Raw genomic sequence first — 17,389 nt, forward strand, 5'->3', positions numbered from 1 at the left:
TCTGGCTAGGTGCGTAGGCTACAGCCATATTCATTAGTCAATTAAAAAAAGAAAAAACAAAAACAAAAAACTATGTTGTTACTCGTCTAAAGCTCTGCAAATATCTTTCCCCTTTGCAAGCTGAAATTTTAAAGTGGGCCAAGGAGAAATCAAAATTCTTGAGCTATCTGGGCTCCGGGGGAGGAGGGAGGTTATCTTCCAGCTCCTGAATTCCTACCTCTGGGCGTGCAGGAGCTGCACGAGCCTTCCCGCGGCTCTGCACCGGGCTCCTTGCTAGCACCTGCAGTCATTTCACAAGGACACAACTCCCAGTTACAGCTCCAATGGCTTAGGGAAATCTGTCCGGATCGACTCTGATGGGACTTTGCCCTCAATCACCACTCAATGCAAATGTCCCCTCACCCCTTACTCTCCCTCCTGTCCTTCCCTCCTGAAATGCTCCTGTCTCTGCCATTTTAATTGAAGGGAGATGTTCAAAGAATCAGCCAACAAGTTTTCTAGTCCGTATTTTACACCTGGATTGCCTCGTTTCCCTTTCCCACCATTAAATGAGGACTGCAATTTTTCTATGAGGAAACAAAAGGGTCATCTCAGGCTTCCCTGTTGCTCTTGGTACAGCAGCTGCCTGTGCCTGGGCTGCTGACATCCCATCCCCTGCACCCTGCGTGGTGCCCGCTGCTCGGTGTGTCCCTGACGCGCTGGCAGTGCCCTCACCACACTCTTTACTCTCAGCAGGGGATTCACCCACGCACTGCTCTGTCCCTGACATCTGAAGACTAAGGGCACCCATTTCGAGACCACCCTCAGTTTTCTCTCCTTCCTGGCCCTGCAAACACCAGATTAAAAGAAAAAAAAAAAAAGCGGCTAATTTAAGTGCCTCTCTTCCTACGCTTCCCTCTCTCCCCCCTCCAAGCCCCCCTGCTTACCCACTGAGCTGCTGCCTGCCGCGTGCTGTCACCCTGCTCCCTGTCCTGCCCCTGCCCGGGATCCACAGCAGCCAGAACCGACTTGTACAGGCGCTCCGCGTGGCTCTCCAGCTCCTCCGACTGCTTCGCGATCAAGCCCAGCGTTTCTTTTAAAGCTGGAGGACAGAAAGGATGGAGGAGGCAGCATTACCCTGACAATCCAGGCTGGAAGAACAAAGAACGGGGTTCTGCTTGCCCCAGACCGGCCTCTGAAGGAAGCACCAAACCCCTTCCAAACTGGGGTGCAATGTTCCGGGGGCAGCGGGAAGTGACCCGGGAGGCTGCAGCTTAAGGCTGATTACAAAATCAGGGCTCCCAAAGCTGTGCTCAGACAGACGTGGGAAACCTCCTTTAGGACCATGAAAAAAAAAAAAATAAAAAATCCATCTGGATGCAAACCCAGACCAGTAGAAGCCCTTGAGTGACTGCAGACACAGTTTTTGGGGACCCAAAACCCTACAGGGAGCCACGTGTGGCCACACATGGTCTGTGGGCTCCCTTCACCTTTCCAGCGTCCCTACCACCCTGAGCAGTCTGTGCGGCCTTCCCTTTGGAAATACGAGGGGGCCCCAAATTGCTGCTACCAGCTCTGGGATTCACCCAGTGCAGGCAGGGCATAAAAATCACCTTTGCCTGTGCTGGATGAAAAAATTTTCTCCCAGCTGCAGGCTGACAGCAACCCAGGGCCCAGCAGGAGTTGGCCAGGCAGAAACAAATCCATCACCCACACGAGCAGCAAGCACCCGTGACGGATGGGGCAGCGTGAAGCAAGGTCAAGGCACGGGGCAGCATCAGCACCTCCAGGCTGTGCCCGAGGTGTATTTGGGGGCAGATGCCAATGCCAGCACTGCCAGATGTGCCCGCGAGCAGCCAGCTGGAGGTGCCCACGCCCTCAATCCTCACCCAAAGGCCCCTCTCACCTGGTGAATTTGATGCCATGCACTCGAGGAGAGCTTCTCCCCGCTGCAGCACGCTCTCCGTCAGGCTGCGGTGGTCGGCCACGTCCCTCCTGAACTCCTAGGAGGAGAGGAGAGGAGAGGAGCGCTGCCTACAGGTGTTTGGGGCAGCACACGCCTGGAGGACACCCGCCTGCGGTGCCCGGCCTGCGCTGCGTGGCCTCGTGCTGCCTGGGGAGGGCTGCTCCCCATGCAGGTCCCAGATTTGGCTCCGCACACCCCTGCAGCACCTGCCCGGGGGGTGCCTCGCTCCGTGCTGCCAGAGGAAGCCCCAAGAGGGCGTGGGGCACCCAGCCTGCGCTCCCAGTGCCCAACGCCAGCTTCAGGGACTTATCTCCCCCATGCAGAGGCACGGCACAGCCTCGCTGGTGCTGCACAGACCCAGTGGAGGCTGATGCGAAGCGTTCCTGCCCAGGGGGAGGAAGGGAAGCCGAGGGTGAGACCTACCAAGTAGCGGCGCAGCGCTGCCTTCACGCTCGCAGCGTCCGGTGTCGGCGGCACCCAGCTGTCCGTGAGCTCTGCCACGTCGTACAGCCAGCAGATGAGCTCCTCCAGCTGGCAGCAGAACATCTGCTTAACAAAGCACGACAAAAGGTGTTAGTGATCTATTTCTCGAACAAAGAAGAGGCAGCAGCAGGGATACACGGCTGAGCAGCCTTCCGGAGAGCGCCTGCTCCCTGCTGCTCCCCTCTCACGGAGCTGGCGGCGTTTGCCATCCCTCCCTGCACACAAACATCCCTACGCTCAGGTCAACAGAGAAAAGAGAAGGAAAAAAAAAAAAAAGGCACGAAACAAATTAACCCCCTAAACATACCCAAAATACTGTGTGGAAAGAAGTGAGCGTGCCATGAAGTGGCTGCTAGGGAGAGGTGTCAAAAGCCAGTGGCACCCAGGCTGAAGGAGGGGCTTTGCCTCCACCACCTCCTTCCAAAGAAACGCTCTCCTCCCCGTGGCAAACCAGACCCACTGAGTTAATTTGCAGTTTCTTCTCCCCGAGGGTTTGTCTCGTTCAATTAAGTGCTTTCATTTATTTTTAAAGCGTCTCGGTAAGGGATTGTTTTTGTAGGATGCTGTGCAAAACCCTGGGGCCTCTGCTCCTGCTGAAACCGACCTCCAGCCCCGCTTCTGCTCCTCGGGAGCTGGGGTTTGTTAAAAAGCCGAGCTGCTTCTCCCTGCCTCTGTGGCACGATAACCAGATACACCTGGGAAACTTCCTGGCCTTATTGTACCCACAGGCAAAACCCAGCCTGGGGAAGGCGAGCAAGCCAAGGCTGAGCTGCAGGGACAGCCACAGCACACCAAAAACCCTGGAGCAGGCAGCAAACACGGGTTTTGTGCTGGCCAGGTCCAGCCTGCCCATGGCTCTTGTATCTCGCAGCTTTGCCGCAGGAAGGAAGGGCTTGGGAAGACAAATCACCACGTTTCCGTCAAGCCCAGCCCCACGACGCTGAGCCCCGGGAGAGGCGAGCCTGGAAAGCGAGGCACTAAAACGGAAAGAATTTGTTTGTGCTGCTGCACCCGCTGCTATGAGCGGTACAGGGACACGCCTCTGCTCTGCAGCGTGGCTGTGCCCTGAAATCCAAGCCCTCCCCAAAAGCTGTGACCACCTTCAGGTGGACCCGGACCACCAGCAGGGATACCCCAGACACCAGAAACGCCGTGAGGCTGCAAAACCCTTCGCTGCCAGAGAGGTTCTTGCTCCATCAGAAGAAATTATCTGCTCCAGTGAGCCGCCCTGCATAAATTACTAGCAGCTGCCAGGGACCAAACATCACGCAGAAGGCACGGGGAGGCCAGGAACTAAATATAGGCAGGCTGCACATGAGAGCTTCCCAGAACACGCTTTAGTTTCTGCTTTTACCTTAATGCACTGGGCCAGGGACTCGCCCTGCTGGCCCTTCTCCTTAGGGCTCCCCTTGGCACCCAGCTCGCTGGGGCACGTCCCGTCCAACGCTCCCCCGATGCCTGCAGGGAGGTGAAGCCTGCTCAGAGGATCCCTATCAGCCCGGCTACACGATCCAGTGCCTTCCCAGCCGGGCTTTTGGGAGCTGTAGGGATGACACAGCCCAAGAAAGCCTTGGGTGCTCTCTCTTTGGTGTCTGCTGCCCGCTGCTCTGAACGGAGACCGCTCGGGCTTGCTGTCGCTGTACGGCGGAGGGGTTTGGGGGCCTTGCCTGGACGTCCTTTTAGTTAAGGAAAGATCGGACAAGATCTGAGACAACCTCTCCAGCTCCCTCAGCCGAGGAGGCAGGGCAAGAAATTCTTCGTCACCGTCCCACTCCTTCCTCAGGGGGAGCACTTGTGTTGTGGGTAAAAACCTGCTCGCGCTTTTTGCCTGTGCTCTGGAATTCGAAGAGGGGCTCCCCTTCCAATGGCACCAGCTTCTCCCACCCACGTCAGGGTGATCAAAGGAACTCAGCCCCGCTAACTCCGTCCTGAAATCCTTCAGAAAGCCTCTGGACGGACCCACTGGGCCATTAGATGAAGTGCTCTTTGCAACAGATGCTTTTGCAGCAGCTGAAGGTTCGCAGTAGGAGATCGCTCTCACACAGCTTGGTTTTCCAGACACTGGGGTCGAGTACCTCCTCGCAGAGGCCCCAAACCCCCGACGTGTTTTTTCTCTGTTTCCCTGAGCCTGCCAACCTTGACCGTAGACACTGGTGGACGTCAGCGTGCCCTCGGGAGAGAGGGAGAAGCTGTCCAAATCTATCCCTGAATCGTGGAAGAACGGCTCCGGCGCCTTGCCAAGCTTGTACCTGGGCCTCAGCGGGTAGGCATAATCCAGCAAGTCCTCGTACTCCTGGTGGGGGTCCCAGTGGGGAGACCCACGGTCTGGGGAAGGGGGTAAGGAGTCCGGGATGGCACAGGCCCAGTATTCAGCCTGGTAGGGCGACATCTTCCTCGCACGCCCCACAGGTACGTGCTCAGCCAGCAGGGCACCGAGGGGCTCGCGTGCCCGTGGTGCTTTCCCTTCTGCTGGAGAGCCCGGGGCTTGCTTCACCTCCTGCTGCTCGGAGGCGCTGTTTTCTTCTAAAGAAAGGGTGGAGAAGCTCGATCTGGGGCTGAGGGGGGTCGGCTGGGGCAAGGAGTCCAGGGTGGAGGAGAAGGGGGACGGGGGCCTTTGGCTGCACTGGCTGGTGGAGATGTCGTGAGAGACGTCCGCAATGCTGCTCTCCTCTGCCGAGCTCTGCGCGTTGGCAGCGCTGCAGGGGGGCTCCGAGCAGCCCAACGTTTTCGTCTGCTGGGACATCCATGGATGAGGGACCCAGGGAGGGGAGAAAAAGAGAGGGAGAGGCATAAAATGAAGGTGATTCACATGTTTGCTCCGTTTACAACCTCTGCTGTGTTACACGGCTCCCACACCGCTGGGAAATCCCAGCAGAAAGAACCGGGAGAAACATTTCTGATGCTTAGGGGATGGTGAATAATGCTGGCTTTCTGCGCCCGGACAAAAAGCCCCTTCATGCAGCCAGGCTACAGAGATAAAAGCCCAGCCCGGGCTCTGCCCAAAGAGAAGGCTCAAACGCGAACCCTGCCCCTCCCCTGGGCCTGCACAGGCGTTGTTTTTAGGGAAAGGCATCTCGAGGCCTCGGGAGACTGCGTGAGTCACTCGGCAGCCCCGGGGACACCGTTACTCGAGGAGCTCCATCCCCAGCAGCTTCCAGCCCCACGGCAGCACCGCTGGAACCAGGGCGAGGGCTTGGGCCTCGGTGCCCGCTCCCTTCCCCGCTGCAGGAGGAGGGCAGCCCCCAGCTCGTATTTTTCAGCGCTGTGCTACAGGAGGATTTTGCCTGGTGTCAGACAAAGCCCCTTCACCTCTGGGCCTCTCCTGCCACTTGAGATGAAAGCTCTCGGGGGCAAACGCTCCTTCCTTCTTCCACAGGGCCCAAACACACAGCTCCCAGCCCTGCCTGGGCCTGACCCCGCAGCGGCAGGCAGCACGGCCCCCTTACCTGCTGCTCGTCCGAGGAGAAGAAACGGTGGCTGAGGTGAGGGTGGGAATCACCCCCACAAGCAGCTCTGGAGGTGGGTGACGAAGGGACCCTCGGCAATCTGGCCGTGGGGGCTGCAGACGCTTCTCTGCAGTAGCTCGAGCCTCTCTGGGTGACACCAGCCGCCAAGCAAGCGTGTCCAGCCCTCGCCAGGCTCTCCATCCCTTTCAGGGAAGGTTTGGCATCCTCTAAGAGCCAGTGCACGCTGTCAGCCAGCTCCGGGCAGTCCGTCCGTGCGTCTGTGCAGTCCCACCTTCCATAGCACTTGGCCTTCTGGCTCAGCGAGGCTTCGGAGAGGGATTTTCCCACATCCAAGGCCATGGGCACGGAGCTCCTGAGAGGTGCTGCTGCGGCCTGGGCTCTCTGAAACACACAACACATCGTCACCTCCCCTCGTCTCCACGCACAGCAAAGAAGTTTTGCTACGTTTAATAGCAAAGATCACAAGCGTGTTGTGGAGCAAGCCCCCAAAATCATAAAAATCACATCTTGGTACATCCAGTGAGCACAGGGAAGAGCAAAGTGGCCGTCCAGTCCCACCAGTGTTTCCTGGTTTCCGTGACAAGGCGCGCAGGCACAAATTAATTAAAGCTCTGACTGCCAGGAACAAACCTGCGTTTTACACCTCGCAGCTCTGTCCTGAATGCACAGCCAGTCCCACCAACAGCTCGCTGGGCCCAGATGAGACATCGGTAATTAGAACCTAAAGCCTGCATTAACGTGGCTGAGCCCCGAAGGGTGCCGAGGTGGGGAGTTTTTGAGAAGATAAATACAAAAAACGTGGACTGGAAGCCACCCAGAAGGCAAAAGCGTATAAAAAATAAGTTAGAGGGGGAGGTAGGAGGCTATAAAACCCGAATCTTGGCACTTCGCTGTGCAACTTCTGCCCCAACTCACAAATGTTCGTGAAATCAACTTCTAGTGAAGGTAATTAGTGGAAACTTGCTCAGCTGATGGCACATTTGCCGTAGAGCCAAGCCCACCGCATCGCACTGCAGAGCCATCAGACATTTATTACTCCTGCAGCCTGAGCCCTGGAGCCCTGTAAAGAGGCGTGCAGCAAGCTCTCAGCTTCATGAAGCAAGCCCCCAATTTAACAAACACATCAGGTAGGGGGGGAAAAATAAATTAAAAACAACATGATCCTCTCAATCCGATTCTGGCAGCTTCTGAGGGCTGGATTTCTGTACTAAGGACACCTGAAACACTGCCCGCTTCCTTCTCACCTTGACGCGTGGGGAATGAAGCAGCAGCTGTGGAAGAGCTGGAAGCGAGTTTAAAACCAAAAGCCAGCAGCAGCACAACAACAACGGCGATAGCTCAGTCTCACCCAACCAAAATACTTTGGATGCCAACACCACCTGTGCCACCTCGTGCCTGCCTTTAAGCCCTAGATTTGAAGGAGAAGTTGGTAAAACCTGGGCAATTTCTCCCTGTTCTCAAGGGTTTGTTGAGCACAGAAGCTACGTTCAGCAGCCTGCTGACTCGTCCCTTCACTCGGGGCACCCGCAGCAGCCTGGGTTTTTGTTCCAGGGTGCTGCAGGTCGGTGGGGCTCCTTTCCCTCTGGTTTCGGCCTCTGATTCACACACACACACACGCCAGAGCACGCCTGTGCCTGGCCTGTCAGCTCAGACAGGTCTGACAAAAGCCACCTCAGGTGACTGGCTTCCAGACCACTCCTAATTTCCACCCGCACAGCGACGGTTTGGGAAATGAGGAGAGCACCTCTGCAGGCCGAATGACTCGAGGCAACGCGTCGCAGCCTCTCTCGAGAGAAGCACGGTGGAGCTGCCCTTGTGTTGGGTTTGTTTGCTTTAGCGGGTGCTCCTGGCGCCTGGGCAAAGTCCTGAGCGGGTGCTGGGGAGGTGGGATGGGCACCCAGCTCCTGCTGGGGGTGGATTCGGGCTCTGCAGGCACCCCACGCACAGGGATGCTCCACCAGCACCCTCTCTGGACCTCTGATGAGGAGCTGCAACAGGGCAGAAGAGTTGGGTTTTCATAATGCACATCAAGCACTGTTAGGAAACAAAGAATCTTGGTTAAAAGCCAAGTTTTATTTTTTAAAAGTGTGTGAAAAATGGGCTTGTTACAGCACACAGCCCACCACCATGACTAAAGCTTGTGCTGTCTGCATACCCTCGTGATGCAGAAGCAGCTCAGCGTTTCAGACCTCGACGGCTCAAATTTGCCCCCTCCCAGCACCCTGCAAAGAGGGCAGGGCTCCCCCCAGGCGGGGTGAGGCACTTGGCAGCATCAAACCCCAGCTGCAGCCTCTCCGAGGTTAGGACCTGCAGGGCCCCTGCTCGCCTCCCACGGGGCAAGGTGCTGATCCTCACTGCGCTTGGGGTCTAGGAGAAGGAAGAGAGTGCTTTGGCTGGTGTCCTTTGGTGCTCATGAAGCCAATAAAATGGTAAGATATGAATGATCCATCCTGACAGCTAGCACACTGCTAGGCAGGTCCCCAAACGGGGAGCCCAGGCGCTCCCTAATCCCCCTCAGGTGGAAGCTCCCAGCACAGGCTTGCAGAGGACAGAGCCAATTTGAGCTAACGAGCATGTGGCAGGTTTTAAAGCGCTTACTAATTAGGTTAGCTGGGCCTGGGCAGATTCAAGGAGATGATAACTTCAGGCAACAAATGCTCCCCCCTCTGGGGAAAGCAGAAGTCATGGGAACAGGCAGTGTTTCAGGCCACGGGGTGACCTCCGTCAGCAAAACCTCACTCCTGGCTCAAACAAACCCAGGCTCACTGCATTTTGCTAAAGCAAGGTGACTGGAAACAGCACACGGGGAGCCTTGTTTTGCCAGCGCTGAGGAAAGAAAGAGGGTGAAATCATTATTATTACTACTTTTTTAAAATCATCTTTTTTTCTCCTTTTTATTCTCTGGGCCCCTGGGCTCTCACCGTACAGGGACGGCAGCAAGAGGTGGCTTCAAGTAGCAGCACGCCGCGAGGAAGAAGCATTTTGGAGCTCTGTGTGACTTAAAATAAGGCAAGGCAGGCGCAGCCCTGGTGACTGCTCTGCCCAGCACGAGGCCCTGAGCAGCTGCCTGACCCTGCGACCGCCAGGGTGAGATCTGCGTGCTCCGAGAGTGATTTCAGCGCGGGCTGCAGAAGATGGGGCTGGCAGCTGCTTGTGTGGCACCTCTGCTGAGAGCTGGCTTTATGCCTCTCCGCCCAGCGAGATGCTCCCACGGGCAGAGCCAACGCGTTCCTATAGCACGAGGGCAGCGGGATGATGTGCTGGGGCTCCAGGGGAGACTGGATCCATGACGTGACCCACGGCAGGTGCTGTAGCTGCTGCTCCCGTGTTACCTTCCTCCTTCCTGAATGCTGACAGCCTGAGGGAACATGATCGCTGTGTGAGAGCAAGTGCTGGGCAGCTATATTCAGCGTGGCAGCAGCTGCGGCGGCGGGCAGATAACTCCAGGGCTCTCCCAACCCTGCACCCCGGGCTGTTCCTCCAGCCGTCACCTGGATTCACTCCCTTATTTGTCACGGTCACGTGGGTCACTATCAGATACAGCCCTACACACTACCATTTTGTCCTAAAATTGGTGATATTGTGCTCTTTTTACCCCCAAAAAAAGGTTGGATATCCAAATAAAACGGCATGGTGATTGCGAGGAAAATGATTAATGAACCTGCCCCTTTTACATATTATACAACAGTATCATAAAAAGATACATCTGCTTATCTAGCTTGCTTATCAGTAGGTAAATCTGTGATGCTAACAGCAACAGCATCCCAAAGCATTCCCAAGTTCACAAATCCACCTCTGTTTTCTGTCGCAGTGCCATACCACACACGATTTCTCCAAGCACGCTGTACAGTTTGGATGACGGAGGTCTTCTGGATCCCAGGAGGCAGCACGCTGCTATTTGCCAGCCCTAACTGGTTCCCAGCCAGCCACTTTGCTTGCAGAGCTAATTTCCACGTTTTGTTTGAACAAGTCACGCACAGAAGTCTCAGCGAATCGGACGCCAAAAGGTCAAGTCCAACTTCCAGGTGATTGAAATGCCCAGGAAATCCTCTGAGGGTATTTGTGTGCCTGGCTCTGAAAGCCAGGGTCTTTGCACCGGGGAGAAGTGACACTCGCAGTGGGATTCCTGCTGTTCTAACCCAAACGGGTACCACGTATTAAATCCCAGTGTCACTTTCAGAGCCTAACAGCCTGTCTGCCCCCCTCTCCCACCTCATGCTCACCCTTTTTGGTGCTTTCTTCCCTGACTGAGCAGGGGGCATCACCAGCGGCCAGGACGTGAGCAGACACCCCAGCAGCTCGCTCCTCTCCTTGCCGGCGTGTTTCACATGCTCGCAGTGCCTTCCCCGTGCCGTCATTACGCAGCAGGCAGGCATTTGTGGCCAGATCTCCAAGAAGCTAACACAAATCCAGCAGTCTGGGATGTAGGCTCAGTCCCTGGCTTCACGCCTTAAGAAACGCTCTTCCCTTCTCTATGCAACTCTCTCTCATCATTAATATGTATTTATAGTCCACCACGCTGTTCACATCAACATAATCCTTTCAATTAAACCCCCCCGGGGGCTTGGAGTTACCACAGGAAGATGCATTCACATCCCCTGCAGCCAGCACACGAGCAGGAAGCCGCTCTCTCTGTACATTCAGAAACGATCCAGATTTTCAATTCCGTCCCAATCCTACCAGCCAGGAGGGCTTGAGAAACCCACAGGTTGGGACACAAATGCCTTTACAACCAGTGAATTAAAAATTAGAAAAATCAGAAAACAAAGCAAAGCTTAGCAAGGCACCAAAGCGTATTTAAAAGTTTAAATTTCGCATGCATTAGTTAACAACCAACCTTGGCACACCTCCTTACTTTTAGAGGGCTGCTGTACCTTGCTATTTCTATCAGATTTAGTGGCTTAAGTCTCACGTCAGCCAGCCCAGTAATAACAGATACCTCCAGCCCACACATGCCGGGCAGCTGGACAATAAGCTGCATTTAAAAACAGACTGAAAATGAACTTTCTGTAAGTTTTCAAACTCTCCTACTACTAAAGCATAGTTGCAACTCCCAAGAGCATCTAGACAGCCGGGTTTCTCACCGTTTTCCAACAGCAGCAACACCGAAGTTTATGTTGCTGGTGGCCAGGCCACACCAAGAGCCCCACGATGGGATGCAAGCCCCAGCCCTTGGCCAGGACAGACAAAGAGAAGCTCAACACGGCCACAGAGTGACGTACAGCCAGGGCTTTAGGCACAGCGGAGACTTTCCACTGGCCTTAAAAGCCCAGGAAAGCAGCCAGAAATCCTCACCACAGCGGAGCCCTCGGTTGTCCCACCAGCGATGGAGCGGCACAGAAACAGTACCCATGGCCACTTCTCGGACAAAACAATGAATGAAAACAAAAAGCTTTTCATTCACCTCAGGGGGGGCACGTCCAGAAGGAGTAACGGGATCTCTCCGGAAACCGATCCCTCGACTTTTCCCCGTTGTCAAGAGGAAGCTGCCTGCCAAAAAGTCGCCACCGAAGTTGGTGGAAAACAAGGGCTGTGCCCCAACCCACCGCGTCCCACCGCCAGCGCTCGGCCCACGGGCTGCAACAAAAGCGGCGACGTGGCCGGAGCTTCCGTCCTGGGGTCCTGTTCAGCGGGGCACCCCAAACCACAATTTGGGGTCACGCACACTGCGGGCACTGCTTTTGGTTTGGGGTCACACACACTGCGGGCAGTTTTTTGCTGTTTTGGGATCACACCCACACCAACACTGCTTTTTGGGCCTGCAGGATTTCCTTTTTATTACTGTTTTCCTTTTTTTCTGGCACGCTTTTCTCCCAAAAAGCCCTTCTACGGCTAAAAAGAAATACTCGGAGTTGTGCTTTAACCCCCCCAAAAAGGGGGAGAGCAGCGGGACCCGCCGAAGCATGCCCTGCTAACGCAGCAACCGCAGCTGCAACACCGCTACCTGTAACGGAGAGGGGCCAAAACAGCAGAACCCGCCCTCTTCTCCCCGCGGACACCCCCCTGGGCTCACGGAGCCCCCCGGAGCCCCCCCAGGCCCCCCCCCAAGCCCCGCACCCCGTGCCCGGCCCGCACCTACCGAGCAGCGGCCCCGGCGCCCCCGCTCTCCCCCGGCCCCGGCGCCGCGCCCCCTTCCCCCGCGTCTTAGCCAATGGGAGCGCGAGGAGTTGCGTCACAATGGGAGCGGGGCGAGCCGGCGGCCAATGGGAGCGGGGCGTGCTCCCCCCTCCCCTACCGGAGAACCCCCCCCTCCTCCTCCTCCCCTTTCTTCGTTTTGGGGCTGCTGCAGGGCAGGGCTGGGAGGGAGCGGACCCTGCTCTCCCGCCCATATCCTGCTGCCAAATCCAGCCAAGCCCCTACCCCAGGCTGCTCAGGGTTGGTGAGCGCCAGGGCAGGCGTTTTCCTGCTGCTCCGGGAGCTCAGGACCTTGTGCAGCAAAGTCTCTGCAGTGAAGGGAAAGGATTTATTTAACCCATTCTGCGGGTGCTGGCACTCGAGGGGCAATCCCCGTGCCTACAGCACAAAGCAGGGCTTGAGTGCCACAATCAGACCTGAAAGCACTGCTTCTGTGCTCTGGGAAGCTGGGATGGCAGTCTCCGTGTTGTCCGTTATAGGGATATTAATAGTGCTGCAGGGGGAAGAAAGAGCAGTCAGAAGCGCTTTGCCACCTTTAAGAGCCACAGAGTGAATGTTAGGTGTAACACATCAGTTCACCAGCCTGTCTTGCAGTGGGAAGGAGCTGCCACAAGTCTTCCCTGGTTCTGCTGGCAGCGTGGAGGTGACTGACCTTATCCCCCTGTTAGAACAGCTCAGGCACTGAGTTGCAACATCGCTGTGTTGTAACCTGGTAGCACCGCATTCCTCGCTCCTTCAGGACAGGTTTGTAGGCAAACTCCGACCCGTGCTCATGGGCAGGAGCCATCTGGGCACAGAACTGCTCCGACCCCTCTCCGCAAGGTGCTAGCAGCCCAGCAGTGGTGATGTGCTCGTGCGTTTTGCTATTAGCCCTGGCATCGGCACTCGGACACCTTTGGAGGTGCCAGCCCATTTGGGCAACAGGCCAGGACAGGCTCTGTTTGCTTGTCACCTCAAAGAGACAGCAAAACCCCCTGTTGTATTATTAAAGTTCCTTTCAGAAGGTTTCACGTAGGCCTTCCTCACTTTAATTTGTACTCACCCTTTCTTTAGTCCTTCAGTCCTTCGGTCCCTGCCTGAGCTGTGCTGTGGGTGTACCTGCTGCCAGACATGTTCCTAAATTGTTTGGTCTCACAGGACTGGGAGAGATCCTTTTCTTCCTGGGGTTAACAACCCTTTTTACTCCCAGATGTCTGCATTTCCATGTCTTGGACCCATTCCCCTTGTTCTCTTGATTCACTCTCCCTAGGTCACGCTTCTTTGAAACTCAAAACCTAAACCTTGCCCCAAACTCCAGCACAGGCCTGGCTATGATAAGGCAAATTTAGTGTGGTTCTCCAGGCTGGGTTCCTGTTTACACATCCTGGTATGCTACCTGATTATTCACAGAGCAGGGCACTTGACTCATGCTTCAAACTGCCCGTAACTTCCTGATCCGGCTCCTTAATCCACCGCTTCCCAACAGTATTTGTGCAGTTCGTTATTCTCATCTAGATTAATTCTTTAGATCCTCTCTTTTCCAGACCCTCTGCCAATTCTTCTGATGTTGCTCTGAATTTCAGCCCTGCCCTCCTCCCCGTTCCCAGACCTTTTCTTCCAGGTGGGACCCACAGGTTTTCTGTTCTAAAACGGTTGTCGTTAATCAAATACTTACAGCCATATGGTAGGCACCTGGGGAATCCAGTCCCTCAGCTGCACATTTACTCTAGTAACGTCTGAGTAAGCAGCTTCATTTCAGCCATGTTGCTTTAGCTTCTTTTTAGTTAGAAAAAAATCACCAAAAGCCTAGAAACCTTCCCTTACCCATACATTTAGATCACGTAAAACATTTAGATAAAAACCACTACTGCAGTGTTACTAAGGCTTTCCTAAAAAAAGGTAGCTGCTGCTTCTCCTTCCTAATTTTGCAGGAACACCAGAAAATTTGACTTAAGGGAACACAAAGCAGCTCACAAAATAAAACATGCAAAGCAGGATTAATTAAGAATAGAGAAAAAACAGAGTGATACCTATTTTAGTGTCAACATTGGAGTGCAGGGAAATGAAATGTACTGTTAGCAGCTGGACAACTTCAGTTCTTTACCACTTAGTTGCTCAGCTGGACAGAATGGAAGGATTTAGCCCTAGAAAAAGGCCAAGTAGAAACTGCACTTCTCCTTTCTGGCCACACGATGTACCCATCACACCATAAACATCCTGGCTTCACTGCCAGCAACAGGCAATCCAGCCCTAAAGGCAGGTGTTTCTAGTTTCCACCTTCTCCCAAAGCATCTCCTTACCTCTGTCCAGGCCGAGGCAGCATTGTCGTCCCTCTGAAACACCCAGGCAGCGCAGATCAAGGCTCGGTGCTGTTGTGCAGGTGGGGATTAATGGGAAATGCTCTGACTTTCCTCTTGTTGGATGAAGGTGATGCGTTGCTGTGGAATAAATATGAGCCAAGCGGTCAGGAGGTGGTGGCAGCTGCCAGTCAATATAAATTATAAGGGACAGTGAATAATTGGGACTAATTTGACTTTTTAAGTGTGAGATTTTACCACTGCTTTTGATGGAGAACTTGGGGGATTTCTTTTTCATTCTAATTCCAGGGTTGTATTGTATTGTTATTTGTATGTTGTCCTGAGCAGAACTCAGAGACTCTTCAAAACCAGAGCTGTGATCTGCACGAACCAATCATCAGCATGGAGCTTTGTAAAAGAAATAGATGGTTTGGTATAAATTTAAAATTAGTTAATGTAAGCATCACAATAGCAAAGCAGTGGTTTGAAGAATGGCTTGGAGTCATAGCAAATGATGCCATGCCTAGCAAAAGGTTTGGCCTTTGTTTTTTTTTTTGCCAGGCCCAGAAGGCCTGCACACAACTAAGACCATAGCACAGTCGACTTGTTCAAAGAAGACCCTGCTCTCTGATAATAGGAGGATGGCATCAGGGTCACAGCATTCCACATCTCCTATTCCTTCTCTTGGCAGCCCAGCAGGAAGAGAGGCTGCAGCACAGGACCGCCAAAACCCAACAATTCTTAACGACTATTAAAGAACTCTCCAAAAAGTAGGAGATTTAGTGAAGATTTGACAGGCACCATCCTATTTTGCTTATGTGGCACTCAGGTGATTGGGACCAGACCACTCGGACACACATTTCGTGGCTTGTGAGTGTGAATAAGTGAAATCTATAAAAGAATGAGTGTGAGCGGGTAAAATTGGCTTACATACAAATTCTTTAAATAAATACTATATTCCCCTTCTATAAGATCTTATTCTGAGTTTGGCTACACCGGTTTCCTAACACAGCAGGAATGGTACTGCTGAAAGGATAAAGCCCCATACCTTAAGGAAGCTCAGTGAGCCAAATTACTTGAGCTAATTAATGTTACAGTACCAGGGAAGCAATGTTTAATCTCAACGGCTCTGTTGCTGTTGGTTGGAACCTGCTCAGTTTGCAAGCTTTGAGTTCTGAATATTTGGAGGCCTCCCTCAACCTCTGGTAGCTGTGGGCATCTCCATCTAATTATATTGTAGCATACCACAGTGAAGAGAATCCAGATCTGCCTGATTGTGTACGAGTTTTCGTGACACAGTAATTACAGTAATTTACATAGCATCGCTGATCACTATCCCGTGGAGATGGTGAAGTCTAGTTACCCAAGACTCTGGAGTGGCTTTGTGTTGCATCTCCAGTCCTAGGTTTCAGAGCCAGTTTGTAATTTGTCTGGTCTCTGGCATAAAGTTTGACAAACCCAGCCCTTACGATCGTGGAGATAACTTTCAAAATGTGGAAATAAATTCCAGCTGCTACCCTTCCTGCCCAGTCTAAAACCACAGGTATCCTCCTTAGCATGGTGGCTCTACTCTCACATCCAAGATGCAAGAACTTGCAAGAACAGCAAGTTAGCTGTAAACTTGCCAAGCTCTTTTCATGCAGATCACAGCACACGAGACTCCCAAGAGGTGCAACGTACTTGTACATTCGCTTGAATGCTCATAATGGGAAGACAGCAGAGATTTGATTTTCAACAACCTAACATCACTCCACATATCTGAAAGGTGACCTGACTATTAGCACAGCTGTACCACGCAACCTGTTAGACCCAAACCAGTCATTTGATAGCAGAACAACATGGTGTTGTCTTTCAACCTTTTAGCTGACTCACAAAGCACTTCCCTACAATTATATCTACCTTAATCAAGCAAGCCGAGGATTAAAAAAATAATAATAATAAAAGAACTAATCTGCTCCTTGGCCATAATTGGATTTCATCTCTACATATTCAATTACAGCAGTAGCAGCTGCTTTTGTTATAAATTTATTTTAAGTGTTTTTCTTTGTGTGAACTTCTAAAATGTGTGGTCTGTCTTTTTAACCCATCACTCATTTTTAGAAGGAAAAAGTGAAGTACATTTTCCTGAAAGCTCTCTTCTTAAAAAATGATTGAATTACTTCAAAATTTAAAAGCATGAGGCCAGATTGGCAGGTGGTGGTAGAAATATCATGCAAAACTTCATCTGTTTTGTTTAGTGTTAAAGCTCTAAAAATGTCTGGATTGAGTCAGCTGGGACTCAGCCTAGTGTTTGACTTGGTTCTCATTGAAGACAAACCAATCACTCCACATTTTTCCATGGGTCTCATAAAGGTTCATGGCTTTCAAATGGTGAGGCACTACAGCTCTGACAATCACCACCTACCTCAGAAAGTTTCCGAAAACCTGCTTGTTTCAGGCAGCAGCCATCTCTGTATCCAGAGCTGACACTTGAACAGCTAGCAACTAATGTGCGAGAGCACTCCTCTGGCAGCTTGCTGGTTGAGCAGCGTTCCTCCAGGTATCTCCTTAGGGTTTCAGCAGGGAAGCAAGAAGACAAAGACACAACCCTGAGGTCAGATAGGCTTTTTGGAAAACATCACATTGATAGATTTATAAAATTAACATACCAAAACACAATACCATTACAATTTGTAAATCACACATGCACAGGTCCTTCAAATTACACTTCTTTCTTCTGGAGCTTGCAATTCTTATGAATTCGCACCCTTCTTTTTTAGTTCCAGGACCTGAATTTAATGCTTGAAGCTAGCAAAAATACACTTATATAGTAGATTCTTATCAGGATTTGTGATATTCTGCATCTCAGTATAAAATCTACCCTACATACAAGCTTTTAATGGAAATGCTGTATCAAAACCACTTGTTTCCAAATCCAGGCCCTCAGTTCTGAAACCATCACACTGATCAGACTGAGTATGGGGACCAAATGCAAAATTTCCCCAAACATACCAATCTATCCCAAAGGATTTGCTACGTGATTTCTCCCACTCCTCAGTACTCCTCCAGAGAATGAAGTCTGGTCATTTGGCACAACAGGCCAC

The 17,389-nt window shown here is 52.7% G+C and overlaps 1 protein-coding gene and 1 long non-coding RNA gene across 6 annotated transcripts in view; one reads left to right on the forward strand and one right to left on the reverse strand.

Annotated features, from left to right (window-relative positions):
- CEP68 (centrosomal protein 68) overlaps positions 1–14,447 on the reverse strand; it is a 16,467-nt gene extending 2,020 nt beyond the window's left edge. Inside the window, exons 1-7 of one of the 5 annotated variants that reach the window (XM_072035309.1) lie at positions 11,975–11,998; positions 11,300–11,385; positions 5,875–6,276; positions 3,783–5,162; positions 2,369–2,491; positions 1,886–1,982; positions 927–1,081 (exon numbers count right to left, since the gene is read on the reverse strand). In XM_072035309.1, the coding sequence (XP_071891410.1) occupies positions 927–1,081; positions 1,886–1,982; positions 2,369–2,491; positions 3,783–5,162; positions 5,875–6,234 (2,115 nt within the window). In that variant the 5' untranslated portion in view covers positions 6,235–6,276; positions 11,300–11,385; positions 11,975–11,998. Of the gene's footprint in view, positions 1–926; positions 1,082–1,885; positions 1,983–2,368; positions 2,492–3,782; positions 5,163–5,874; positions 6,277–10,979; positions 11,253–11,299; positions 11,386–11,974; positions 12,042–14,309 lie in introns of those variants that run through there. The other 4 variants (XM_072035310.1, XM_072035312.1, XM_072035308.1 and 1 more) reach the window with 4 other exon arrangements.
- LOC113843090 (uncharacterized) lies at positions 6,908–10,708 on the forward strand. Its single transcript, XR_003496093.3, has 2 exons — positions 6,908–8,680; positions 8,824–10,708. It is a non-coding gene; the product is annotated as an uncharacterized lncRNA (long non-coding RNA).
- Positions 14,448–17,389: the final 2,942 nt, after the last annotated feature.

Source organism: Anas platyrhynchos, chromosome 3 (assembly GCF_047663525.1).
Source record: "Anas platyrhynchos isolate ZD024472 breed Pekin duck chromosome 3, IASCAAS_PekinDuck_T2T, whole genome shotgun sequence".
Taxonomy (NCBI): Eukaryota; Metazoa; Chordata; class Aves; order Anseriformes; family Anatidae; genus Anas; species Anas platyrhynchos.